The 26,636-nt window shown below is 46.3% G+C and overlaps 2 protein-coding genes and 1 long non-coding RNA gene across 5 annotated transcripts; 2 read left to right on the top strand and 1 right to left on the bottom strand.

Moving 5' to 3' along the window:
• The first annotated feature begins 5,146 nt into the window (after positions 1-5,146).
• On the top strand, positions 5,147-7,534 carry LOC109774622 (uncharacterized). The gene is made up of 3 exons (XM_020333370.4): positions 5,147-6,057; positions 6,336-6,571; positions 6,731-7,534. Exons 1-3 carry the CDS (start codon positions 5,454-5,456, stop codon positions 7,400-7,402), a joined length of 1,512 nt encoding a protein of 503 aa, XP_020188959.2. The 5' UTR covers positions 5,147-5,453; the 3' UTR covers positions 7,403-7,534.
• A 3,191-nt stretch (positions 7,535-10,725) lies between these two features.
• On the bottom strand, positions 10,726-16,013 carry LOC123497429 (uncharacterized). 3 transcript variants are annotated; one of them, XR_006671121.2, is made up of 6 exons: positions 14,791-16,013; positions 13,900-14,213; positions 13,397-13,691; positions 13,171-13,286; positions 12,786-12,904; positions 10,726-12,496 (listed from the first exon to the last, which is right to left on the bottom strand). It is a non-coding gene; the product is annotated as an uncharacterized lncRNA (long non-coding RNA). The 3 variants fall into 3 exon arrangements; XR_006671122.2 differs by having other exon boundaries at positions 10,726-12,904; positions 13,900-13,983; positions 14,079-14,213; XR_006671120.2 differs by having other exon boundaries at positions 10,726-12,904.
• A 2,204-nt stretch (positions 16,014-18,217) lies between these two features.
• LOC109774621 (uncharacterized) lies at positions 18,218-20,066 on the top strand. Its single transcript, XM_020333368.4, has 3 exons — positions 18,218-18,677; positions 18,804-18,953; positions 19,253-20,066. Exons 1-3 carry the CDS (start codon positions 18,588-18,590, stop codon positions 19,793-19,795), a joined length of 783 nt encoding a protein of 260 aa, XP_020188957.3. The 5' UTR covers positions 18,218-18,587; the 3' UTR covers positions 19,796-20,066.
• Positions 20,067-26,636: the final 6,570 nt, after the last annotated feature.

Below are 26,636 nucleotides of genomic sequence, written 5' to 3'. Positions count from 1 at the left end.
CCCATCCCCGGCGGTTGCAACTCCCACACGTCTCGTGCTTCTGCCTCGCCGCCGACGAGCCGGGCGGCGATGGTCGACACCGGAGGCTTCTGCAGAATCGTCGCACCCCCATCATGTTGCAACCGTTTAAAAAAAAGCTTCATCCCCCTAGATGAAAAGCTTCAACCGGATGTAGAGAAAGCTACAAGCGGTCAGCGCCATCGCCGGAAAGCTACAACCGTTGACATGAAATGCTACATCCTCCGATTAAAAAAGCTTCAACCGAAACGACACAAAAAGTCTTGACCAAGTGCTGCTAAAAAGAAAATAGCTACAACATTTGGTAGAAAAGCTTCAACGGTTGTTGGAAAAAGCTCCAACCATTGAGAGAGAAAGCTACAACTAGACACTATGAAAATAAGAAAGCTTCAACCAGCAACGGCTGGAGGTGGAAGAAGATGATAAAATGCCGCAGTTTTGCTACATGCTTCAACCGGCATAGATTTTTGCTACAACTGGCATAGCATTTTGCTACAACTAGCTTCACGTTTTGCTACAACACACGGCCGGCGTCGCGGTTTTGCTACAACTAGCATCGTTTTTTGCTAGAACCGGCATAATGTTTTGCTACATCCATCACGGCCGAGCTGCGACCCAGCACGGGTTTCTGTGAATTCCGGCGGCGAGATCCAGCATGGGGGGCAGGGGCGGATGCTGCAACCGGCCGGCGAGCTGCTACGGGCTCGCGGCGAGCTGCTACGGGCTCGCGGCGAGCTGCAACCTCGACCGGCCGTAACGGAGCTCGAGCCCAAATCCATGGCGGCAAGGAGGTCATGACGTATGTAAGACATGATTGAAGCAATCCCAAGGCGGCTTGATAGGTGGGGGAGCCCCTCGTCGACGTGATTCGGCCGCGGGGAACGAATAACAGGCGGATCTAGCCGCCGCCGCCGCGGATCGGGGACGGGCAGTCGCGGGGGGATCCAGCTCCCCAGTTTTCCTTGCTGTGGCTGTTCGTACACGGTCGCAACAAAACTGTTCTTTTTTGCTGCAACGGTTGCTTCAGCCGTGTATGCGCGCAGATCTAACGGTCCATACAAACCGCATAGTTGGGCCGGTGCGCCGGCGCAGATCGCTGCCCATCTACAATGCTCGTGCCATCCCATGAACGAATCGGTAGCCAGCATGACTCGGACAAAGCAGTTTAAACTTCGAGCTAATCTCGCTATCTGCTGACTGACAAAACTTGGAAACTAAATGTAAACAGAACACGACAGCTATGGCTAACTGAACTTGCAAGGTCTATTCCAACAAATGGTCGGGCGCATCCGCTCCACAGCGGCCTTCGTCATGGCCAAATCGTTGATCACGCAGTGCAGGAGCCGCTCGGCCACGGGTGCCCAGGCGTGGGCCACTGCTCGCGCCGATGCCAGCCTGAGCATGACGTGGAAGACACTCATGGCCGCATGGCCGTGCGACTCCATGGAGTGTAGGCAGTGCAGCACTGTCTCCGCGTAGCCGGCAGAGTCGGTGTGGTGGAGTTGCCACCTGTGCCGCCACCACGGCCCGTTGGCCTGGGGCCCGATGTGCGCAGCGCAGAGGGAGAAGATGTTGCCCAGTACGGTATGGAATCCAGAGCATGCGGCCGGTGTCCTTCAGCGTGCATGTGTCCACCGGCCGCAGCTGCTACTGTTTCCAGCGTGCATGCATGGGTGCAATGCCAAGCATGTGCACTACCAGGGAGCAAACGCCTTGCTCCTTGGCGTTGGTGCAAGATTAGGAGTTTCTTGCTCAGCCACATCAGCAGCTGGCTTGCCGTGGGCCAAGCCAGCAACGCAGCCGTGTCTAGGGCGTGTTTGGTTGCCCGCATGCAGCCCAACAAAGCCCGCGCGAGATGTGCGCGGCCTGTTTGATTGGCTGTGCTGCATGCGGTTTGTGGCCCGCACGAAACTTAAAGCAGCCCGCAGCCTGGCCCGGCGGAAACTGCCGAATCGGCAGTTTCTCGCGAGCATGGCCGGGCGTGGCCACGCGTGCGAGGCAGTTGCATGCCTCGGGCAGCGCGGGAGACGGAGGCGACGTCTCATTACTCGCCCCCCACTCTCCTGTCACCGCCCAGTCACACTGTTTCCACCGATCCCTCTCTCCCTCACCGCCCCTTCCTCTCCACTCCTCCGATGGCTCCGCCTCGCCCACCGCTGTGCCGCCCTCTGACCCCCGTCGACCAGCGCATCGCCAGCATCCAGGAGCGCTGGCTGGCCGGGCTCCAGAACTCGGGCCGGGACCTGGCGTCGGCGCTGTGAGCGTCGTCCCCCATCTGCTGCCGGCCACCACGAGTGCTGGGCAATGCGGTGGCGCTCGTTCCTGCTCCGCCGCCGATTCCGGACCTCGTGGTCCTGGGCTTGGCGCCGGCGCCGTCCACGGAGCCACCGCTGCTTGGGACCCCATTGGACAGGGGGGGTTTTCTTGACCCCCGTCCAAGGGTTTTCTCCTGTCGGCAGGCTGTCCTCGACCTCCGGCGTGGCGATGAGCACGGGGCCGATGCCGCAGGCCGTCGCCAGGGCCGGCTCCTCCTCTGCTCCGCCACCTCTCTCCTTCCCGCTGGGGTTTTCACCCCGGCCTTAGTTTGCCGCGACAGCGCGTGCTCCGGTGAGTCAATCCCCCTCAATGCTTGCTCGTAGTTGTAGATTAGAGGTTTATTTCTTAGGCATGTGCTAGTGGTTAGTGGATTCGATAGGATTTGATCGGATTCGAGTAGATCCGATTGGATTTCATCCCAATCGAATCCAATCGGACCGATTTGTTCTTATTTTGTACAGTGTGTGTCCTAGGATAATTTTCTACTACTGCTAGTCTGTCCTATGATCTGTGTTCGTGCTAGTTGTTGTGTTCATGCTAGAATCCCCAATGGTAGTGTTTGTTGCTAGGATCTGTGTTCATGGTAGGGTCTTGGTAGGATGTGTGTTCATGCAAGGATCATGTTGCTACATACATGCATGGATCATGTTCATGTTTGTTCGTGTTGGTACATATACATGTTCAAGCTAGGGTTTGTGTTGATTTTTATACGTGCATGTTCAAGCTAGGATGCTGCCAAATGTGCATGGGTGCACATGGGTGCTATTGGCACTTGCTGTTGCTATTTTTAGATGTTTCCATGCTTAGGATATTGCACTGATGGGTGGTGGTTCCAAAAAAGTAGATGCCACTGATCAGTGGACTTGCCCAACCGCAAGTGCCACTGATCAGTGGCATTTGCCCAACAGCAAGTGACATTGATCAGTGGCATTTGCTATCAATGCCACTGATCAGTGGACTTGCCCAACAGATGGCATTTGCCAAACAGCAAGTGCCATTAATCAGTGGCATTTGCTCAAAGAGTTTGTGCACTGATCAGTGGCATTTGCTCTAGGGCAAATGTCTCTGATCAGTGCCATTTTGCAAAGAGTTTGTGCACTAATACTTATCATCTTACCTGACAAGGTATTGAAGACTGACTAGGATGTGGCGGGTGGAGGAGCTCTGGTGGTGGCCGGAGCTGAGGGCACCGAGGATTTCATCCCCACGAACAGGTGGCTCAGGACGGTGGCCCTGCCTGGTAGGATCGCCTTCATGAGCCTGCCTCGTTCAAGGGGACGATCTCCGAGGCAGGGCCACGAGGAGGGAGCCCGGGAGCCGCTGCGCTTCTACCAGCACATCAAGGACAACGAGGACCTCGCCATGCTCGTCATCCCTCCCAAGTTCGTGGAGGTGATGAACACCTGGCTGGTCATCAAGCGGCTCCCGCGCGTGGTCAGGCTGTCGGCGAACAAGCGGTGCGTGTTCTGGGTGCAGGTCCAGAACTTCGAGGGGCACATGGTGCTTGGCCGGGGCTGGAACTACTTCTGCCGCCGTCACCGGCGACCTCGTCGTTGTGCGCATCTCAGGACTCGGACTGAAGGTTCAGATCTACAACCACGACTCCTCGGTCATGTGCAGGTTTCGTTGCAGCAGGCACAACTGCCATGGTGACATCGAGCATGCTATGTAGTTAAGTTAAGTAAGGTGTTAGTGTTGAACTTTTATGGTGTGAGGCGAGACTTGTGCTGGGAACTTGTTCATATTTTGGCCAGGAGCAACACCCTGGCATGGAGCAGGGAAGGAGGATTCCCTTGCTGTTAATCTAGACTTATACTATGTAGTTAAGTAGTTTGCTGTCATTTCCTTGCTTGCTGTGTTTGATTTCATTTGGTTGCCTGTTGTTGTGTTGTTGCTCTTGTGCTGATCATGTGGTGGTAAGGCCACCACATTTGAATGGGGTGAGCAGAACACGAATGTTGTTTGCAACCAAACAGCTGAAGTTTGCATCTGCTCACACCCTAAGCACAAAAACGGCAACCAAACAGCAGGGGGGTAAGTGCCTCTCCATGCGATGCAGGCAACCAAACAGGTTGCATCTGCTGCATATGAGGCTGCATTTCATCAACCAGGCTGGCTGGAGATGGACATGCAATGCAACTACTGTTGCAAACTGCAACCAAACACGCCCCTAGTGTTTCTGTGTGGGACAGTAACGCCACAGCTTACCGCGTTTCTAAAAAGGGTCATATATCGTGAAGTAAAATCCGGGAGTGCAGATCATGCAAAAGTTTTCTGATAAGGTCAAAACAGTGATTTTGGCCTAATAATACTCGATCTGATTTGTCATCAGTGGTGGCAGTCACCCTCGGCTTTCCCCACTTCCTCGCATTGCCGGCCGGCCCGGCCCTACCCCACACGGCCCACACGCTGCTCGCCAGAGCTGCTCTCTGCGCCACTGGCTACATTCCTCATGTGGCTCGCCATCAATTTGAGCGTGTCGGTGAGAGATAGAGAAAGAGAAGAGGGATGCGTGGCTCATCGCCGTCGACGACGGAGAGCTCCCTCGATGTTGTAGGTTAGGTGACATAATTGTCAATCAGGAGAGTCTTCCTTGGTACCTCGTAGTGAGCGGCAGACGGCGTCACCCTTGGTAGTCAGCACCCCCAAGGCGCACCATGGGGAGGCGTGGAGGGGAAGGCTGAGGACTGAGACCGGGTGGTGGCGGAGCGGAGGAGCGACGTCGAGGGGCTGGAGGCGACATCGTACTAGGTTTGAACGCGTGGTTTCCTTTTGTCCACCGGTTTTGACGTGTGGGGATAGAATAAAAAACAATTTTGTTAAGTCTCGGTCGACTGAGACATTGGATGCTACATTCCTTTAACCTTGCATGAAGATCCATATTTTTTTTTCATTTATTTCTTTTTTTTTCTTATATACTACTATATCACTTAACTGTCACACCCATAAAAAATCGATGTGTTGTAACTGTAGTAGGAAACGGATATGCGATTCCATATCCGAGTCAGTTATGTGCCCCACGCAACTCATCACCGGTGACTTGTTTATATACGCAAAGGCCGGCAGGCTTCAACTGTGAGACGCAAAACAAATCTTGGAGGAAGAAAATCGCGAGCCCCATGACAGCGCCGATGACGACTACTCAGGAGGAGGAGCACGATATGGCCGGAGGCAAATCGAGCTCCATCTCTAAGCCGCAAATCGAGAACGCAGCTAGTCAGGAGGAGAAGGATTCTCACGAGGAGGAGATCGAGGAGCTCTGGGAGGAGATGGAAGAGACCATGTCGGAGAGCGAGGTGTCTGACTCTGATGAGGACGAGGACCATGTGGAGGGAGGCGAATCGGGCTCTACCATCTCCAAGCGGCAGATCTCCAAGCTGTGTGAGGACATGGAGGTTACGTTGTCTTACCTGAGACGGGACATCGAACCAGCAGCCCCGCTGAGGGAGACCGCGGAAGACGACGCCGACGAGGCGCTCCCGCCGACGATCCATGCCATCTTAGAGCAGTTCAAGGATCTGCGCCGTCACATGTCCAAGCTCAGATTGCAGCTGCAACCTTTCAAGGAGAGGCATGACGAGAAGTGGGCTAAGGAGGATTCGTATGAGGGTCTGGACGATGAAGAGAAGGTCAGGAAGAAGATAGACAAGGAAGAGATGTTCTTCGATATCTACCGCCGAAGCACCGAGTCCTCATGCCGCCGTGTTGTCTTCGAGCAACAGAGTAAGTAACATTCTAATTGATACTCAACTAATTAATGAGAGTGCATGTTCTCATATTCTATTAGCTTTACAACATACTATGCAACCAACACTTTATATGTACTACCATGATTGAAGATGAATACTTCGAAAGTTTTCCTGAATGAAAATTGCATACGATGCAATACACATTGATATTCGAAAGGAAATTAATTGCACATTGATAATAATAGAATATCAATTACGCATTAATCATGTCAATTGATATAGATAGACTAATTTGGTTAATTAATTGTGCAGCCACATTGAGCCCTATGTACTTCACGCATTGGACACCCGGACAGATCCTACCCAACTATGCTGAGACAGAAGGGATTAGCCTGCAGGTCTACTCCTTCAAGATCACAAAGATCAAGGGCAATCTGTGTTGGCCGCTCCAAGTGTACGGCGTCGTTGCCGCGCGAGACAACTCTGACCGCAAGCGCAACATCATCTTCAATCGGCTGAGGCATGACTGCCAGGAGATCTTCTCAGATGTATGTGCCCACTTCCATGTTTTGTTTTTCAGTATCCTTGTTTTATTTCGTTTCCTCACTATTGCATAGGGCTCATCGGCTTGAGAGTATGTCTTTGTTGGTCGGCCGGTCAGTTTCATTGCAATTAGGAATGAGTAAAAATGTTGTTGCTGCTTGCAGGACCCCTTCTTGCGCTTGACCGGCCCGTCTCGGGCAATTATGGCGCTGAGCCCACTTAACTTTGAAGTTCAGCTGAAACTTAAGGGCGCAACAGAGTCTGGGGACAGGGCGTTGATGAATCTTACAGAACATTACGTCCGTGGTATTTCAAATACAATTACGTTCAGCAACTGCCTTTGCAAAGCAGAGTTAAGAGTGGAGGAACTTTCTAGTTCAGTTCAAGCCACTTTCTTGGGTGTCCGCGTCGTCAAAGACGGTCCATGCCCTTTTGAATATGGAGGCCGGGTTGCTTGCTCCTCACCACCTCGTGAAGTTGTGCGAATGGATGATAAAGGCATTCCACACTTTGTTGTTGATTCATGCTTCCAAGTTGTGTTGCTCGATTCTCGTCACTGTGTGCGTGGGAAAATGCCAATTGGCGAAGATGGTTGCCTTGATCTGTCAAGACGCTTTGTTTCTGTTAAACTGCAGAAAGAGAACAACCAACAATTCAAAGAATGCCTGGCAGTTGTTTTTGAAGCCTACTCAGAGTCTGGTGATATTGCTGCGCAAACTCATGTCAGAATCAAGCCCAGGACTTGCAACATAAGCCAGCACACTTGCGACCTTGGTGGCTCTAAGGTGGAAATTACCATTGCTTGGTCAGCTATTGTCAGGACCGATCTTATTTGATGGTGCACTGGCAACCTGGATGTTATGGAGTAGGGATATCCTTTGACCAGTTAAATCTATCTTGTTTTGTTTCAGTTTTGCCGGTGGTTGTTTGTTAGTTCAAGTAAGTATTTGTTGCATCAGTCAGCTATGCAAAATGTGGCAAGTGCTATTTGTGTGTCGATTGACTATAAAATTACAATTTATGTTGTCTGAAGTATCCGCTTTTGATTTCTACCAAGCTTGTAAGTTATTAGCTGGTGACGCGCGCTTTGCTGCACCATTTTTCAGTTTTAGTTCTAAGTTCAGCCTTTTTTATATCATTAGAGTTGGTTGTTTCATTGTAGCTTAAGCTTTTTCCGCGTTATTACGATCAGTTGTTTTGTTGTGTGTTGGGCTGGGTTTTAAGGCTCTGTTTGGACAAAAAAGGGAAAATATAGGAATCCTACAATCCTAGGAGTAGAAAGGATATCAGGTAATTTTAATAAAATTATTAAACAAAAGAGCCATAGAGAGATCAGGTTTTCGGATGAGAACAATATAACATACTCATTTTCAAAATAATTGAAATTTTAGGATTGTCCTACATAATTTTTTATTAAGATTGAGCGGTCAATATAAAAATATATTAACATCTATAAAGTAAAATTCACTTCATTAGATCTTATAAATATATTTTCGTAGTATTATACATATTTAATATTGTAGATTTTTCAGATTTTATACAGACTTAGTTAAACTTTGAAATGCAGGGAAATGTTGCGTACTCTGTAGTCCGTAGCGGGAGATGTTGGATCCTTCTCCGGATCCTGCACAAGCGGGAGTTACCTGCACCGGGTTGCCTCCTTTCAGTTAAACTTAGAAATGATTGACTTAAAAAATCCTAGAACTTTAATTATTTTAAAACGAAGCGGGTAGGAATCAAGGGGAGATAAGATATATAGTTCACAAACTTTGCTTGTGAGCGCTTGACGTGAGCATTATCCATACGGTGGAATTAAGAAAATGATCTCCCCAAGCGTAAAGGTCGACCTGGTTGTTAGGGTGACTAGAAGAATGCCCGTGTGTTGCAACGGGGCCACATTAATTTTAAGAGTTCAATATTAATATTCTCATATATATCAAGTGACATTGGCGACCTTTTTACCATCAAATCCTCACACACACACACTCTCTCCCTCCCTCTTCCTCACTCTCTCCCTCCCACTCCCTCTCTCTCTCTCTAACACACACATATATCCATCTTATTGGGTACGGGACCATAATCCATCTATTTCACACACACACGCTAGTGCATAACAATATGGATTATGTGTATTATGTTTCCCACCACAACTGAGGGAATTAATTTCATGTAAATCGGCCAGCCACAGCTCCAGGAATACGCGGAGGAGGTGGCCCGGGTCAGCGTCGGCGCCATCCGGCGCGGGCCACGGGCCCGCTTCCAAGTGCGTCTGCGCGCCGGCCACCCACGTCGGGTCCTTCAAGTGCCGCGTCCACCACACCAACTCCCAGGGCCAGGGAAGCCGCCCTTCTTCGCCCCCTTCACCGGCCGCGGCCAACGCGGTGCCGTGCCACCCGGCCTCGCCGTCCTCTTCCTCCGGCACCGTCGCGACCCACTGACGCAGCCCAAGCATTGGCCTCGAGAATCAAGAACGCTCGACAACGGAGAGGAAAGGGAAGATCATATACATGTCATAAGAAAGGGAGTTTATTTACTGCTCCCTCGATGTATTGTTTCCTTTGTTTGGAGATTGATTACCATTCGTGAGTTAAGGTAAGGTTAATGTGATTGAGTGATTTTTCTGAAAATCAATTATTTGTTTTCTAATTAATGTGATTGAGTGATTTAAGGTAAGGTTAATTAATTTAGATTTGATCTTTAGAGATTGTTCGTGATTGATTCTACATTATTAAATAACTTGCGCCAGTATGGAAAGTTCTGATCTGTTCAGATTTCTTTCGTTGTGTGAGAGGGTGACGCGAAAATAAACTGATGAAGTGGGGGAGGGGACGAAAAAAAATCTACGAAAACAAAACCAGCGGAGGTGGGAGGAGGTACCAAAAAAACCATGGGAGGTGGAATGAAAAAAAACCTGGAAGCGAGACTACCAACTGCTCCATTAGGAGTAGAGATTCATTTTTTGTAACCATCAATACTTAAGGCAGTCGCCTCTCGAAAAGTTAGGGTTCTCTGCCTCCTGCCAGCGCCGGGGCCTATCCGTTCCGTCTTCGGTGGCCTTAGGGCCAGGAGGGCAGAGCGGATCTTGGCCCTTGCCGATGGGAGGGCTCTGTTTTTAGATCCTTTTTCGAGCTTGGTTAGGGTTTGCGTCCGGCTCAGGAAGGCGAGACGGCGGCGGCTCCCTGAAGATGGAATAATGGTCTCCCCGCCTAATCCCCGTTCCGGTGATGCGTCTAGCATCATCGATGGGCGTGTGAAGATGTGTCTCCGGCGGATCTGTCTTTGGTGGATTTGCTCGGATCTGTTCGTCATTTGTCTTCGTTGGCGTGTCTTCAGGTTGGATCCTTTTGATCTACGCTCTTCATCTGCGGCGGTTCCTATTCTGGTGTGTTGGTTCTATGGGGCCTTAGCACGACGACTTCCCGACTGTCTACTATAACAAGGTTTGCCCGGCTCCGGCGAGGAGGGGCGATGACAGCGGCGCGTCTTTGGCTCGCTTCGCTACTTGTAGTCGTCGCTAGGTGGTCTATAGATTTGGATGTAGTTTTTATTATTTTTAGTGTTCGTTGTACTATCATGATTGAAGATGAATAGATAGAAAAAAATTCCGAAAAAAATAAAAAATACTTAAGGCCAAAATTACCATGCAGCTGCCATGTCATTGGGAGTGGACTCGGACGACCAAGCATCCACCCATATGGGATCACGAATGAAAAATACTAGTGGCTGGGGAACGCCCTGGGCGCGCCTCTTGAGGCGTGACTGTGCGTACTTGTCTTGCTGTTGGACTTGTTAACGTGTTTGTACAACCCTGATGAGCGCCATTTGCTCAAAACACAATACAATCAAAGGAGTTGCAATCCTTTAAAAAATACATGCAGCAGAATTGCAACAGCAGATATTTTAGTCATAAAGCATAGCAAGTAGAGCTCTAGTAAACACATACATATGTGCACATCCTGATCAGCTTTTATAAAGCTAGATTTCTTTGGTGTAAACTTGTTAAATTATTCCAGTAGTTGGAGGGACAAATATCTAAATATCCATCATAACACCAGAAAACATGAACTTCAAAAGAGTAAGCCTTGCTAACATACATCTATGCAAGGCAAACAGGAACACCAACAAAATGGAGCATTCTTATCTTGGAGATATAAATTTTATTCAATGGAAAAGATGTAATGCCCATTCCTCGAGATGCATTAGCTATATCTGATATACACACAGGAGCTGGGTATCTATTCTGATATCATACCTACAACATAATGGGTTGTACTCATTGGTTCCGAAAAGTGAAAGACATGATAGTGGAAGTAACAAGATCCAGAGTTTGTGGGCATTTCCGCAATTGTACGCTTCTTTGTTGTTGCCTATTGCCCAAGATAACCATGGAGGCCCCAAACAAGTCGAGCTCGCGAACTGGTACCTTGCGGGCCGATGACCCCTTGCAGATCTTGGCATTTTAGATTGAGCTGCTCAGCACACAGAAGTATCAATTAGTAGTCGGCAAATTTACTATTGTGCTAAGCACATCGAAACAGGGAGAAGATTATAGAACAGAAGTTATAACTGAAAGTACAAGAAAAACATCTCTCAATCATAGGCCTAGCATAACTGATCAAAGGAGAATGCAAAAGGTCACGGAATGTCAAAACTGCGCTTGATGGTAGGGGCACTGGATGGAATGGTGGAAGGTCAAAGAATAATCCGACATGGCGGAGAAGCCGAAGGCGACGTCCTTGCCGTGGTCCAACCGCTCTCTTATGGCGTCGTGGATGGACTACAGCCACAGTACGCGGCCGGCGTTGTTGGGTGAGATGCCCCTGCTCATCTATGTTGATTTGTTGATATGGACGGGCCAAAAGACAGAGATGTTCAGAGTTTGTTTTCATGTGAAACTTAAGATATGGCAAATCCATTCCAAGAGATTAACTATTTACGTGTAATTTGTACCTTTGTGTGCCTAAGAGTGTAACTGTCTGCTATGACAAAGTTGTAGCTCACTTCACCAAGCATCATTGCAATGGTCCTGTGGTAGGTAATTTGCATCAAGACTGGTCATTCATATTTCATCTATGATCCATAAACAGTCGAAAAAGTTCAACTTCAAGATGAAAAACACAATAGCATGGGCCTCGAATTGCAAGATGGGACTTGTTTCAACAGTATATCACATCCCACTGGTGTTATCTATGATCTGTAAATAGTTGAAAAAGAAGTTCAACTTCAAGATGAAAACACAATAGCATGAGCCTCGAATTGCAAGATGGGACTGGTTTCAACAGCAAAGCGCATCCCTGGTGGTACTGCTTTCCTTTTATTGTAAACGACCTAATTTCTAAACAAAAACTACTCTTGACTGACTGCATTTAACAATAAAGAAGATCTATTAAGTGCTTAGTTCTAAGTAGAAGGTATTCGGATCTGAAAGCTGAAAATCCAACACCACATGAAAATTAGATGAAAATGTTTTTCTCTTTGACTATTCCTTAAATCAAGCTTTCAAATTCCTATATTTTCTATTCCGGGCTTCAAGTGGTTGGTAAGATATGCTACATACTAAAACTTATAGAACTCAATCTTCCATCAGATGTGTATAAACTTTGAAAATCCTAAAGGTTAAAGATAGTAGCAAGAAACTAATACTCCCTCCATTTCTAAATATAAGATCTTTTAGATATTTTAATATAGACTACATACGGTTGTATATAGACGCATTTTAGAGTGTAGATTCACTCATTTTGCTCTGTATGTAGTCTGTATTGGAATATCTAAAAAGGCTTATATTTAGGAAAGGGGGAGTACAGGGCAACAAAGTGAGTAATGATAACACATTCAAGAATGGCATGGACCTGGGTGCTTCTTTCTCTGTGGTCTATCTCCCATCACCTCATATTGAGCAATCTAAACGCCTTCATGTAGTATTGAAGAACCTTAGAGCATAGTGTAGCAATCAGCAATGCATATTCTGGGCTCAAATAGCTAGCAAAAATACCAGCAGCAGCAGGACATCAACGAAAATAGCAACATCACACATCACACCTCTCTTTTTATATATGCATTAGCATCACATACCTGCTGGAGCATCACATGTGCTGGGCTCACATATCTAACAAAATATTCTCGTCTACTGAAGATCGCCTAAATCTCTCTCAACTTCTATCCTCTAATCTCTCTGATTCATCCCCTTAGCATTAGCTAGCCCTACACTTCCTTTCTCACCTCTATCTTCCTCACACAGCCGCCCCAACCGTAGTTGCCCGACTCCGTCTCTTCTACATCTGTCCCGCATGGCCTCCCGTTCACTCCCACCCAGCGCCTCCTTTCACCTGTACCCAGCACTGTAATATAGGTCATTAGAATAGGCATGCAAGTATGGAATTATGAAAACAGGAGAAGAGCAAGACCATGTAAAGAATCAGAGGTTTGCAGATTTTTGAGTGAAAGCTATGTTCAGAATGAAACAATTTAATTGGGAAATAGAGATGATAGCATATCCTAGCTTGAATCTTGTGTATAGATTTTAAGAATTCATGGTACTCTGTACAGAACAGAGAGCATGGGCCAGAACAGACGAGAGACAGGGGGAAAGTAAACAAGCACGCACTCTGAAACAGTGAGCTGACGCTCTGTTCTGCCACCGAGTAAGGCAACGACCACGCGCAGTAGCACGAACAACAGCAGGATCGATGGAACTCATACCATGTGCACCCAAAAATAATACTGATGAAGGAAACCATGGCATTATTATGTAACAACATCAGTGGCAGCACCATACGGCATGAAGGCAAAGACCGGAAATAAATATTTGTGAAAGGAAGAGAGAATCATACATGAAGCGCAAATACGACCCAGCTGCAAAAACCAATCACCAACGAGCAGCAACAACAAAACGACCACCAGAAACTGTGGTGACCAAATTATAATTTTAAACTGATGCAACAAAACACGAACAGATAAATATAGTTGCTGAACATAAAGACAAATAGGTAGCGAGCTATATGCATGGCCACTCTGACAGGAAACGAACCTGAGCAGCAAACAAAGATGAGCCGCAATCGAAGGAAGAGCAGCATGGAGCACAGAATCAAGAAGTGAGGATGATTTGGTTGCTCGCTTCACCATGATCTGCCAAACAAAGAACACACATGAGAACAGAGAAGGGCACCAGACCAATTGCAGGATAAATATATTATGATTTACTATTTTTTTTCTGCTAAGAAGATCAATCACCTTCATATGATCGGAAACATTTCATTCTCTCGGTTTAATGTGTATGCTGCCAACACTATAGATATCAAGTCAAACAACTCAAAGAATGAAACTGCTAACTGACCTGAGCATAAGTCTCCTTGCCTCCTGAACCATCTGGAGGACTTGGCCCAGCTTAAAAAACTAAGTTATATCCCTCAAGAGTGCACTGCAGTATGTTTCACACAGCTTATACACTACCAGTTTAATGAGCAGAGAGTCAAACGACCAGTAGTTCCTTAAGAGCAGCAATAGAACCAGAACCTCCTGTTTTCCTCTGAAGTGTTGGCAATAAATCATTCCTGGTGTTCTCAGAGTATCCAACAAAGTTTGGATTGCTATCGGAACCATCTTCATTCACATTAGCCATCTTATTTGGATCAGACAACATGTATTTATCTGCAAGTGAATTTGAAACATCAAATCAGTATAAAATGTTTTCAACATAACAGTGTCCTAGACGATGAGCACAACAACACTGTATATATCCTACTTTAACTTCAGAAAATAAATGAAACAAAGCTCTATCAAGGGATTGTCATAAAAAATCTAAAAGGCAAATTATTCACGTGAACTTATGATGACATGAATATCCAGCACATCATGTGCCAACTCATGTAACTTCTAATGTTTGGCATAAAGGCATAATACTAAATGGCATCCAACTAACACATTGCTTATGAAATATGGATGTACTGGTGTGTTCTCAAAATTACTTACAGGAATTAGAAGAAATTTGTCATACAGTTATATGTAAATTTCTTGTCAAATCAGAATGCAACAATAATTTTACTAAGAAAAAACAGAAGGACGTCGCAGGAATAAAATTGATTGTGAATAAAAATTGCATGGAAACAACCAAGTTTTTATAGAGTACAACAGAAAAATACACAAACAATTCAAAAAACACATCATGAGTTCCCAGAGAGCAACTTCTGACCATAGTTTGTGATATGAGCATGCATTGTCAACTTACATATTTATTCACACGCAAATTGTATATTTGAGAATCCAAAGTCTTGATTTTGGTCTCTATTGTAGTCTCGGAACCCTCAGCACAACGTGACATTTGCACATCTGAAGAATTACACTCCATAATCTCATGCAATGACAAAAACTGAATTATTCGAAACATCAGCTGACAGTTTGGCCATGCAAGATGTGAGTTTATTCATCCAATGAACCAGTAGAACGGAATCAAGCAAGACACTTTCACATGTAAACTTGGACATGCACTGGAAAAAATCATGCAGCAAGTACCCATCAAGAAACAGTCATCATTATATGCTCACACTATCCGATCTAATTCCAAGATAGATGGTGCTAAAAAGAGAAAACTCCACACGACACAACATATATGCTTCGAGTAAACATTTGAACAATCCAAATTTAAAATGAATCTCTTGATTACATAACATATTATCTTATATCCACAAAAATGAAACTGGAGAGGTTAGTACAAATATGCAATAAAACAAACTTAATTGGCAAATTTCTTAAAGATATTTCTGCAGCATGATGCAGTGCTTCTTTCTTTGTACTTCTACCAATGCCTTCACCCAGTTTTTCTCCCACCATCCAAACCTAAATAACTAAAGCAAGCTCAAGAACACTAAAAGAGACAATAACAAAATTTCGCAAACCAATTTTTCATTAGGGGACAGGAGTGAGCGGGGAAGGGAGAGGAGGTGGGGAGGGGCGCACCAGATCAGACACCTTGATGAGGCCCACCAGGCAGGAGTAGTTCTTGACGTTGAGGTAGTGGAAGGAGATGTGGCCGGCGACGTGGTGTGGGGGTCGATCGACGAGGCCGCGGATCCTGTAGCATTAGACGTCGACGACGAGGACGGAGTACGAGGTCTCGGCCATGAGCTTCTCGCAGGAGGTGGGAGCAGATGAACCCATCGGCCCTGATCACCCAGATGGTGATTGGCGCCACGAGCACGCCGTCCAGATCCAGCCTGCCGCTGCTGGCGGGCGTCGGTTTCTGCCCGTGCTCGCTACCCTTCCCCTCAACATCTTTCCCTTCGTCGGTCGATGACGGCTTCTTCCTCCCACATGGCGTCTCATCTTTCGGCGGCCTCATATCCACTGGTGACCACCAGGAGGTCGCATAGCCCAGGCCGAGGAGGTGGGGGGCGTGAATGAGAGGAGCGGCGGCGCCGTCCAGGCCGCAAGATCGAGGGTGAGGCGCACGAGGGAAGGGAGGAGGAAGCTGCACAGGGAGCGATGCGTGGCTGTGGGGCTCGATGTATTCACCTTGGTTGCCTTCGCTGGTAAGCAATCTCTCCCCAACTCACGAGCAGAGGAAGCCGGCAATTGACATGCGGGCCAGCGAACAAAAAGGGCCACCTGCAGCGACCCGACCAGGCCTAACCGCACCACCAACAGCCAATCCCGTGCGTGCTTTTCTCTCTTGCCCAATCGCAACGACCTCACAGCGCAGCGACCGAACAGTACCTGCATCGTCTTTGTGATGACGTGGACGTCACCAGGATGCGCACATTGCGCGACTGTTAATGGATTTAATAGCCCCGATGCACCAGAGCTCCCCTTTTCCAGGGAGCTTAGTATCTCTTAGGATGACGTGTGAAGTATTCTGTCAACACACTCACACTACTCACGCACAGCTAAATAACAAACCACATCATCCATGCATAACAAAACACATCCATAAAGAAAGTATCTTTGCATGAACATCATGACGCCTTCAGAAAACCAATCTGGAGCAACAGATCATCAACTTCGCCGATCAGGCAAATGGGACTGAAGTTTTATTGTGTAGCAGAGCAATTCCTTCGAGCGACATGTTGCGACTGCAGACGACCCATGGTTTTAAATAGCGCGCTATGACATCATTATAGCACATTATATCGTTTCGGAGAGGTCCGCCGCTAAGAGCGATAGCGCGTTATTTAAAACTTTGATTTGACCTTGTCGTGCTCGAGGAGTAATGGAGGTGCCGCCCTTTTGTAGAGGACCAGCTCGTTTCAGTGGACGCCACCACCGCACCTACTTTCTTGGACTGGGTAGAACCCGCCCTCATGTTGCCCCACGGGCCAGCTAGGTTCGGATATCTGTGTGGCAACAAACTGATAGGAGGTAATATCACCGGGAGTTATAGAACTAGCACTCGATGTTCAGTTTGGTGCTAAAACTTAAAAAATACGGATTTGTGGTCACATAACTTACATGACGTGCAAATACGGTGCTTTCTCTCTATCTGGTCATATAGCCTACCCACGTGGCGCGCCAGCGCGGCATAGGTAAACCTAGCTGGAAGTGTTTTTTTGCATACAACTCTCTTGTGTTTTATCTATTCACGTACAAAGTCCCTCTAATTAAAAAACAGTATAACGCAGCCACCTAGGAGCCTCCACAGCGTTTTCACGCTCTCAGCCATCGGATCGCTGAAACGTATGACCAAGATCAGCCCTGGTCGACACAGGTTGCTCACTCGCTGCATTCTCGCGGGCTGCTACTCTGCAGAGCGAGTTGGCTTTCCTCTCCGTAATCAGGCCTTCAGAGGCCCACATCTTTTCATCTGGATGCTAACGCTAACAGCCCAGGTCGTGTACTTTCCATCGCTATCCTCCCCAACCGAGCAGTTTCTCTGTTCCTTTTCCACGCCGCCGTTTCTCGTTCCTCGATGCGCCGCCGTTCTTTCCTCCTCGATGCGCCGCTGTTCCAACGTCGGCGAGCATCTTCTGCACGGCCGCTGCAGCCGCCATGGATGAACGATGCAAGATATGAAATTAAAAAACAGTAAGCAGAGGAGTACAGAGCGGGTGGACGGAATCGGCGCGGAGGCGGCCCTCTCTCCAAAGATGGTGACACAGATGGGCAGCGGAGGGATGTTTTCTCACCTTCCTGTGCGTGACAGTGTTGTTGTGATGGCAAGATGATACAGGAGATGAAGGGATGGGGGTGACAGTGTTGCTCTTCTCCGTTGAGATTCAAGTAAGCACTTACCATATTGCAACTGTCCTGCACCGTTTATTAAATTTTTTTTTTGCAGCAAATAATGAGGTGATCTACCATATTTACATGAGTACATGTATGTACTGCATCTGCTTCACCGTTTATTCAAAAAACAATTCGCAGATAATAATGAGATGATCTTCCATTCATTTATGTTTAGGCTGTCAGCTGTGCTTGATTAATTAAGTTCTGGGGTACCTAGAGTAATCACAATGCGGGGATAAGTGACCATCCAACGCTGCTGATGTGCTTCTTAGACGTCATGTCATATTCATGATTTGGAGCTACACATATACACTATTGGTTGGAAATGGGTGAGCAGAACACAAGTCGATGGAGAGAAAGTTATGATTCAGTTATATATACATTTGTATCATGGTATCCTACTGGCAGGAAGATATATTTGTCTCCATAAGTGACCCATTTGACAAAAAACTACCACATTAGGGGTATCCGTCCCACAGAACTACCACTTTCAAAAAAGTGACTAATAACTACCGAAAATTTCAAATTTTGTGGCAAAAAACTACCAAGTCGTGTTGATCGTCCATTTAGCCGTTTTAACTGCTTAACTGACAGGGATGGCCCACATGGCAGGCCGACGGCGGCCCTAACGGCTAACGGACGCCCGCTCGCGGCCGTTAGTGGCCCGGCTCGGTCGGAACCAGCCAGGGGCTAGGTCAAAACGACCGACCGGCCGGCCGACCGAGCGAACCATCAGTCACTCACTCCTCTCCCCGAGCTCTCTTCTTCCTCTGTTTCCTCCGGCGACTGCGACGCGGCGGCGCGAGGATGCCTTCCTGGCCCAACAGCAACGAGACATCCGACGCCGACGATGACGAGTACATGGATGAGTACAGCAGCATGCAAATGGAGTATTTTGTAAGTGAGCTCACTCTGTTCTCTCCTATGCTAGGGTTAGGGTTAGGGTTTGAGCTCACTCTGCTCTTCCATGTAGTTCTTATGTGTGAGGTGTTGTGGCTGATATATATGGGGTTGGTACTGCAGCAAACTCCTGACACGGTGATAGATCCAAGTTTCAGTGGGCTTGTGGTTGAATCTGACCGTAAGTGCATCCTGCACAGGCAGAGACCAGGCAGGTTTGTGGCATTTGAAGGGACTGACACTGGAAGGAGATTCATTGGATGTGCTACTACGGTAAGAGCAACTATTGTTAGTGGTTTTCATGTGTAGATTAATTTGGTGGTACATAGTGCAAACAACATTGATATTCTTGTTGTTTCAGTATCTGTTTACTGAAAACTGAAGTACAAAGCTGGTGTGGTGTTCATGTGTTAGCTAAATCTATGATAGGAACTGAATCTAGGCAACATCTAAAATTGGTCTAACTGAATTTCTTTGTTACTGCATTCAGACAAACATTGATATGTATGTATGAAATTTGTAACTGAATTTTACTGGATTTAGTTATCATTAATATTTCACTGCATTTTCAGGATGGTGTGAACTGTGGTGTTCTGGAGTGGGTAGATGCCCCTTGGCCAGTAATTCTGCAGAGATGTTTAACCAAGCTGTGGGATATGTATCATGAGGAGAACCTTGGTAGAGTCCAAGACAAAGAAGCTCATGAGATAGAGGTTGAGAAACTGAAGAAGGAGCTGGATTCTCTTGCCAATCAGTACAGTCAGCTTGTGGATGATGTATCCAAGCTGTTTGATTACCAGGATGGGCAGAAATCCCATGACATGGATTACACAAGCCATGAACTTGAGGAGAAGAAGCATCAGCTTGAGGAGCAGGCAAAGATTGAGGTTCAAATGGAGAAGCTTAAGCTGAACAAAGAACAGAGGTGCATCCTGCAGAGTCAAGCTGATATCATTCAAAACACCAGGAAGGCCATGAAGGAGATACAAGTGGAGAGAGACCTCCTTAAAGAAGAGAAGAAGAAGCTGGAGCATGTCATTTCTGAGCTACTGAAGGTTGGTCATGGGTCCAAGGAAAAGCTGGACAAGATCAAACAAGTTGTCATGGAGGAGTGATTTTTTAGGCATGGTTGGTAAGTAAATATGAGGCCTCTATATATAACTGGCCTAGCAATGAAGGAATCTGATGCAAATATGCATCTCATCTGATGCAAATATGCATCTCGGTACTAATAATAGCTAATGAACTGCCTAAGCCTAAGAACTGCCTATGGTTTCAGATCATTTTGGTTGTGGTGTGGGGTGCTGTTATGGCCCTGATCTGTAATGCTCTAAGATGATGTTATCTTTAATGCCCTGATGCTAAGTTAAGAACCTTATTATCTAAGCCTGCTGCAGTTTCTATCTGTCTTTTTTATCCTACCTGCAATATGGTCCTGAGAAGTTTGTTGTAACATTTCACAGATTGCACAAACTTGGTAACACTGAACAAAGGTAGGTAGTTCACATAGGAGGCACCATAGGTAGCCTTACATAGATAGCACAATACTTGCTAAAACTGAAGATTACTGACATTGACGAAACTGACATAGGTATTTCAATTGACGAAACTGACATAGGTAGTTCAACTACTGACGAAACTGAATCTGAAACTTATAGTTTCAGATTCACTTAGTTGTCTGTCCTGCTAAGCGTCCGGATCGTCGTACCTCTTGCTTCAGCTGGGTGGGATTTGGCTGCACCTCCACCTCCTCTTCCTCTTCGTCTTCATCGATGATGATGATGGGAGGAGGACGGCGGCGAGCCTGCATAGCTGGCTGTGCGACGATCTGTAGGTCGTCGTCGTCTTCGTGCACCTCTGCTGCGTTTGCATTTGATGTAGCTTGTGCTGGAGCGACATAGCGGTGGTCTGCCCACCGCTGCCTCTGCCCAGCATCGCCGGAGTCGGCCTCCTTCATTGCCCATAGGAGAATGTCGATGGGCATGACCACCTTACCTGGGTTTCCATAGCGCTGCTCCATGCGCTGCTTCTCCTCGCTAGTCGCCTTCTTCCTCACTTCCTCTGTTGCATCTACCAGCCCAATAGCGCTGGTGTACCTCATGGCGACCTTCATGTAGTCGAGGAAGAGTTCTTGGTCGCCGCGTGCTGAACCAAGAAGCATGGCAACCCATCCCTTGCCAGTTGGGAATGGGTTTAGCCATGGGTCTGGGGAAGGGGAAGAGGAAGAACCAGCCATGGTTGGAGCTAGGGAGAGGAGTAGTTGTGGGTGCGGCAGAAGTGAGGTGGGGGAGTTAAGTGGGGGGAGGTGTTGTGTGGCAGTGGAGTAGTAATAGTGAGGAGATTTTACTAGTTTTTACAGGTGGTAGATGTGCTGTATTTAATGTTCACAGTTTCAGTGTGCTGAAACTTGTGATAATTTGCTGCCATTTCTCATCGGGAAAGTGAAAGTTAGGTTGGAATGTAACCAAATTTAAACCAAATTTAGAAACATTCAGCAGTGCTTAGATAGCATGATCCTTAACCAGATTCAGACATAGACAGAGACGAAACATTCAGTACCACGCATGAAAACGCATAAAACATAGATAGTTCGAGCTGATTTAAGCAAACATAGTACTAATACAGACGACGAAGATGACGAGAATTTGCTGCTGCATCTCCATTGTTGCATGCTCTCTCACTCTGCAGATGACGAAGATGACGCCGCTCTGAACATTCAGAAGTAACAACAATAAGTGCACGCAAATGCAGTATAAAGGAAGAAATAAGTTCAGAGACATACATAAACAGAAAACACAGAGCATGCAGAGAACTAATCCTCTCTTCCTTCGAACGCAGCCAACATCCTAGTCCACCGAGTCCTTGTTACTTGGAATCGATGGAAGCTTGCCCTGTCTCTTGCCCACCAGATGACAAGGTCATCCGTGATGTGCGTTCCTTCTGGGAACGCCTCATTGAACTGCTTGACATCGTTGGCGTTGCGTTCTGCCATAATCCTGGCAGCCAGCCTCCGCCGTCGCTCCAGCGCGTGCGCTCTGCGATTGGCCCTCGCAGCAGCCCTATCAACCTCCTCATGGTCATCCACTAGCTCTCCTAATGCTGGATCCATCTCTGGCTGAACTAGGGTCCGCGTGCTTCCGCGGCGGCTAGGTTTAGGGTTAGGGGAAAGAGGTTGTAGGATCGCTGCGTCTTTTGTAGACAGAATGGCAGGCTTGGGAGGGGGGCAGAGAGATCCAATAACCGAGCCCAGTGCCAAGCCCAAAATAATAAAGCATAACAGGGCAGCAGGCCCATCTTAGACAAGTTCAGTTTCAGACAAGTTCAGACAAGTGTAGAAACTAAGTTCAGAAAAGTTCAGAAACTAAGTTCAGACTTACCATAGTTACCACTTGCATAGAAGTAGCCCTTCAATTTGGAGCTTGGATACCTCTTCCTTTTGGTCCCTGCCAAACCTTGTGCAGAAGTTGTGGCAGATCTTGGTGCACTGAAACCAGAATTTCTCCCTCTACCTGCAGGCCTACCCCTTCTGGATGTACCAACAGGGGCTGGTGCTGATGCAGAAGGTCCTGGAGCAGAATGTGATGCTCTATTTGCTGTTGCAGCAGGGACTGATATGGTAGGATTGGCTCTTCTTCCAGTTGTAGCATGGCCTTGAGCTGGTGCAGCTGGTGTATCTGCATAAACTGCCCTATTTTCCTGCATTCAAGAACCAGGACACATTTAGTGAGGTAAATACCATGGAAAAAGGAAACTTGTAAGTCATGTAATTACCTGATGTTTGTTTTTCCTCATCTGAAGCTTAGGCCTCAGAGCCTTCTGGCAACTTGTATACTTGTGTCCTTCTAGCCCACAGTTACTACATGTTATAGTCCCCATCCTACTACTATCTCTTGGACCTGGAACTTCAAACTGCCCTTTCCTCCTTGCAGTTTGTTTTTTCCCTGCCTTTTCTTTAAAAACAGGAGGCTCATTGTCTGGTGTGTTTGATTGAGGCCAACAATCTGGACCAGGGACAGGGTATATAATTTCTTTGTATGTCTCAAAATATAATGTCTTCTTGAAAAATTCACTAACATAGTCCTCAGGATGCAGTTTTTGCTTTGTCGTTGCAGATATGGCATGACTACAAGGTACTCCTGACATGTTCCATCTTTTGCAATCACAGGTATATTTTTCCATGTCAACACAATATTGTTTTTCTTTGCTGGTAACTTGCCATATTGTTTCACCTGCTCTATCAGCCTGGCAATACTTGGCATATTTCTTGTTCTCTTCTAAAATCTCTGCATAGTTGGGTGTGATTGTCCACCTGCTAATTTGTAACTTCTCTCTGGTCTGCTGCCTCTTGATCATCTGCTTGGTCCTAATCCCTTCAAACATTGTCCTTATAGGCTTAGCCCTAACATCCAGTATCATCTCGTTGAACACTTCACTCAGGTTGTTCACCACTAGATCTGTTTTGCATGTATGATCCATAGCAAACCTAGCCCAAGCAGAAGCATCAATCTTTTTTAGCCATTTCCAAGCATCCTCACGCTGTGCTTTCAAATCTGCCATCCCTAATTCATGACCATGTTTTGTGTAAGAGTAGCTAGCCTGGTCCACACATTTCTTTAGTTCCTGCCCCCTAAATCCAGCTGCTTGGAAATTTGCATATATGTGCCTAAGACAGTACCTTTGAGGTGAATCAGGGAATACCTCATTTATTGCCTTAAGCAAGCCCTGTGCATTAACCAATTAGTAATGCACATGATCAAACTTAAATAATTCCAGTAGGTACTAAAACCACATTGATCAAACATATTTGTGCATAAGACACTAACCTTTTGCCTGACAGATATGATGGTGTATGTTCCAAACTTGTTGCCACTACCAATGCAACATCTCAACTGAGTTAAAAACCAAGTCCAACTCTCTCCATCTTCCTTGTCAACCACACCAAAAGCTATGGGGTAGATGTTGTTGTTGCCATCCCTTCATGTGGCTGCAAGTATTTGTTGTCCAGTGGTTAACTTGATGAAGCATCCATCAAGACCTGGATTAAGTGACAAATTAGCTACAACATAGAACTACCTAATTAATAACAGTTAAATCTTCAAAAATTACCTATAAATGGTCTGCAACCATTAAGGAAACCTTCCTTTGAAGCTGCTAAACAGTAGAAAAGATACTTGAATCTAGGAGTAGGTGCTGGGTTTTCTGGATCTTCAAATGTTGTCACTATACACCTGCTCCCAGGGTTTGTATCAAGAACAGCTTGAAGATAATCTCTTAACCTCAAATACTGCTGCTTGTGATCACCTTGCACCACATCAACAACCTTCCTCCTTGCCCTATATGCCACACTCCTTGACACATCCACTGAAAACTTGGTCTTTGTCTTTTTAATTAATGCATCCACAGGAGATCTAATGTCTTCTCTCAATGCTTCCTGTACTGATCTGGACAACCACTTTGTAGTAACCTTTGTGGACTCTGCACATGCTCCACAAGTGTGCACAATATCACACTTCTTGATGCAGAAAGTTTTCTCATGAGCTATTTTAGAGGCAGTGATATAAAAATCACATCCTTGTGCTCTCTCTGAGCACCAAACAGTAATCCTATCTGGGGCATGTCTATGGTATTGAAAGTTCCTCAGTGTCCTAATGTGAAGATCCCTAAGTGCATCTCTGTACTCATAAACACTGGTGAAGCACAATCCCATACAAAACTGTTCTTCTAGGTTTGGTAGTTTGGGATTGAACCATACCCTTTCCTTCAACTTCATATTCCTTCCCTTCCTACCACTTGGTAGTTTATAGGATCCTTCAGGCTCATCTTCTTCATCACTAATGCCATAATCACCAGGAAAACATTTTTCATCAGCTTCAGGCAACCAATCTGGTTTTTCCATTTTCTCAGCCTCATTGTGTGATCTAATTGTTGGACCAGGATTTCTCACTGGCTTTAGTTTCTGTGCCATTGGTCTATCTTCATCATCAGATGAAGAAACTGCTTGCAGTTCCACACTGTTGCCATCTGAATCAGACAGAAATTCTGATACATCAGTGTCACCTTCAAAATGATTGAGGTCAGCTTCTCTCCGAAGAATACTTTTCTTAAGCTCTTCCTTTCTGTCCATGCTTGTATCCATCAACTTAGTGCAACTTTGTTGGGTGCTAACAAAATAATAATCTCTGTTTTCATCTGCATTACACAGCTCATTTGCTCTCACAACTCTTATGTTCACACTCTTTTCATTTAGAGAGTGGAGCAACATCTGCTGCACATCATCTTCAGAAGATATTTTCTCTAAGCCTTCTATCCCTTTATGAGCATCACTAACATAGTACATATAATCATCAGAGCAGCAACCCTCACTCCTAATAAGAGATATCAGAGTCCCAAATGATATGTCTGACTGGTACATGTTTCTAACAACAGAATCTCTGCCTTCTAAATGGAACCAAATTCCCCATTTTGGGTCATCAATACTGGACAAAAATGGAATGAATTATTATAAAGAATGCACACTGCTAAAGTTTCTAACAATTTGCAATTACTCTGTTATCATACATTAGGGGAAATTGACCTAAAATACATCCTGTCAATAAAACTGAAAAAAGAAGAAGATATGTTGTACCTGCCGCCTCCCGCACGAGGAAGCTTGCGCCGGCCACGAGGTGCACTTCTTGTCGTCGTCGGTGCTGGAGCCGCCGCCAACTCCTGGGACGGCTCGTCGGTGGTCGAGCCGCCGCCGCCGCCAACTCCAGATTCAGGCTGTTGCGCCCCAAAGCTACAGCTGCTAGAGCTGCCTAGCCACGTATCGACCTCCGAAAGGTTGACGCGGCCCCCAACTACGTCAGGAGGTTGGCCGCCGAACAAATCGCCGTCGGGGTTTGGATCCACTGCCGCCTAGGGATACAGAGGAGAGAGCTCGGGGAGAGAGATGGTTCGCTCGGTCGGTCGGCCGGTCGGTCGTTTTGACCTAGCCCCTGGCTGGTTCCGACCGAGCCGGGCCACTAACGGCCGCGAGCGGGCGTCCGTTAGCCGTTAGGGCCGCCGTCGGCCTGCCATGTGGGCCATCCCTGTCAGTTAAGCGGTTAAAACGGCTAAATAGACGATCAACACGACTTGGTAGTTTTTTGCCACAAAATTTGAAATTTTCGGTAGTTATTAGTCACTTTTTTGAAAGTGGTAGTTCTGTGGGACGGATACCCCTAATGTGGTAGTTTTTTGTCAAATACTCCATTCATTATTTGTTGATGGCAATTTTTATTTAAAAAGTTTTGATTGGAAAAAGAGATACAGCTCTGTGTCTCATATTTTAAGCAACCTGCAAAAACTAAGATCTGTTGTTGTATTTATATTTTCTGTGGTATATGCTCTAAGTTCTAAGCCATAGTCGTAAAATATTATAGTGATCTAAACGCTCTTATATTTCTTTACGGAGGGAGTATATGCTATTGATTAGTATAATTCTCAATGGTGATTATTGATTCCAGATTTTCAGCTATTCTTTATTTGACCGATAGTTTGACATATACAAACTGACAAAATTGTTGGCAAGGAGGGCTATTATGCTACTTTATTTGTAGCTATGTGACTTAACATGGAAGAAATAACACAAATCTCCAAGCGCAATTTTGAGAAAACCAATGTCAGGTATTGCTCTACCGTGAAGTATCAAGTATGAAACCTCCCTGTTTTTCTCACAATGAATAATTTCTATTTCCTCTGTTTCAAGTGTTTGTTTCTATTCCCTTGCAAGACAGGAAGATATGGTGCGTATATTCACTGATAGGGCATTGAATGTATGTCCTTCAGTTTCTTTCTACTTCTATGATGTTTATCTTATCTTTCCTTGCTCACAATTTGATTGGGACCTTTTGTATCTGCCAAGGGGATGATAAGAGGTAGCATTTTAGCGGCATAGAGCAAAGGTGTTTTTTATCCTTAAGATATCAACCAGTT

This window comes from Aegilops tauschii, chromosome 2 (assembly GCF_002575655.3).
Source record: "Aegilops tauschii subsp. strangulata cultivar AL8/78 chromosome 2, Aet v6.0, whole genome shotgun sequence".
Taxonomy (NCBI): Eukaryota; Viridiplantae; Streptophyta; class Magnoliopsida; order Poales; family Poaceae; genus Aegilops; species Aegilops tauschii.
The sequence above is the reverse complement of the archived record's forward strand: the minus strand, read 5'-3'. Positions and strand labels throughout refer to the sequence as shown.

What these genes read in the sequence shown, in the direction of transcription:
- LOC109774622 (XM_020333370.4), top strand. Translation starts at nt 5,454, where the DNA reads ATGACAGCGCCGATGACGACTACTCAGGAGGAGGAGCACGATATGGCC. An exon ending in TGTTGTCTTCGAGCAACAGA is followed by an intron (nt 6,058 to 6,335) that starts GTAAGTAACATT and finishes TTAATTGTGCAG; the next exon opens with CCACATTGAGCCCTATGTAC. An exon ending in GCCAGGAGATCTTCTCAGAT is followed by an intron (nt 6,572 to 6,730) that starts GTATGTGCCCAC and finishes TGCTGCTTGCAG; the next exon opens with GACCCCTTCTTGCGCTTGAC.
- LOC109774621 (XM_020333368.4), top strand. Translation starts at nt 18,588, where the DNA reads ATGCCTTCCTGGCCCAACAGCAACGAGACATCCGACGCCGACGATGAC. An exon ending in GCATGCAAATGGAGTATTTT is followed by an intron (nt 18,678 to 18,803) that starts GTAAGTGAGCTC and finishes TTGGTACTGCAG; the next exon opens with CAAACTCCTGACACGGTGAT. An exon ending in TCATTGGATGTGCTACTACG is followed by an intron (nt 18,954 to 19,252) that starts GTAAGAGCAACT and finishes CTGCATTTTCAG; the next exon opens with GATGGTGTGAACTGTGGTGT.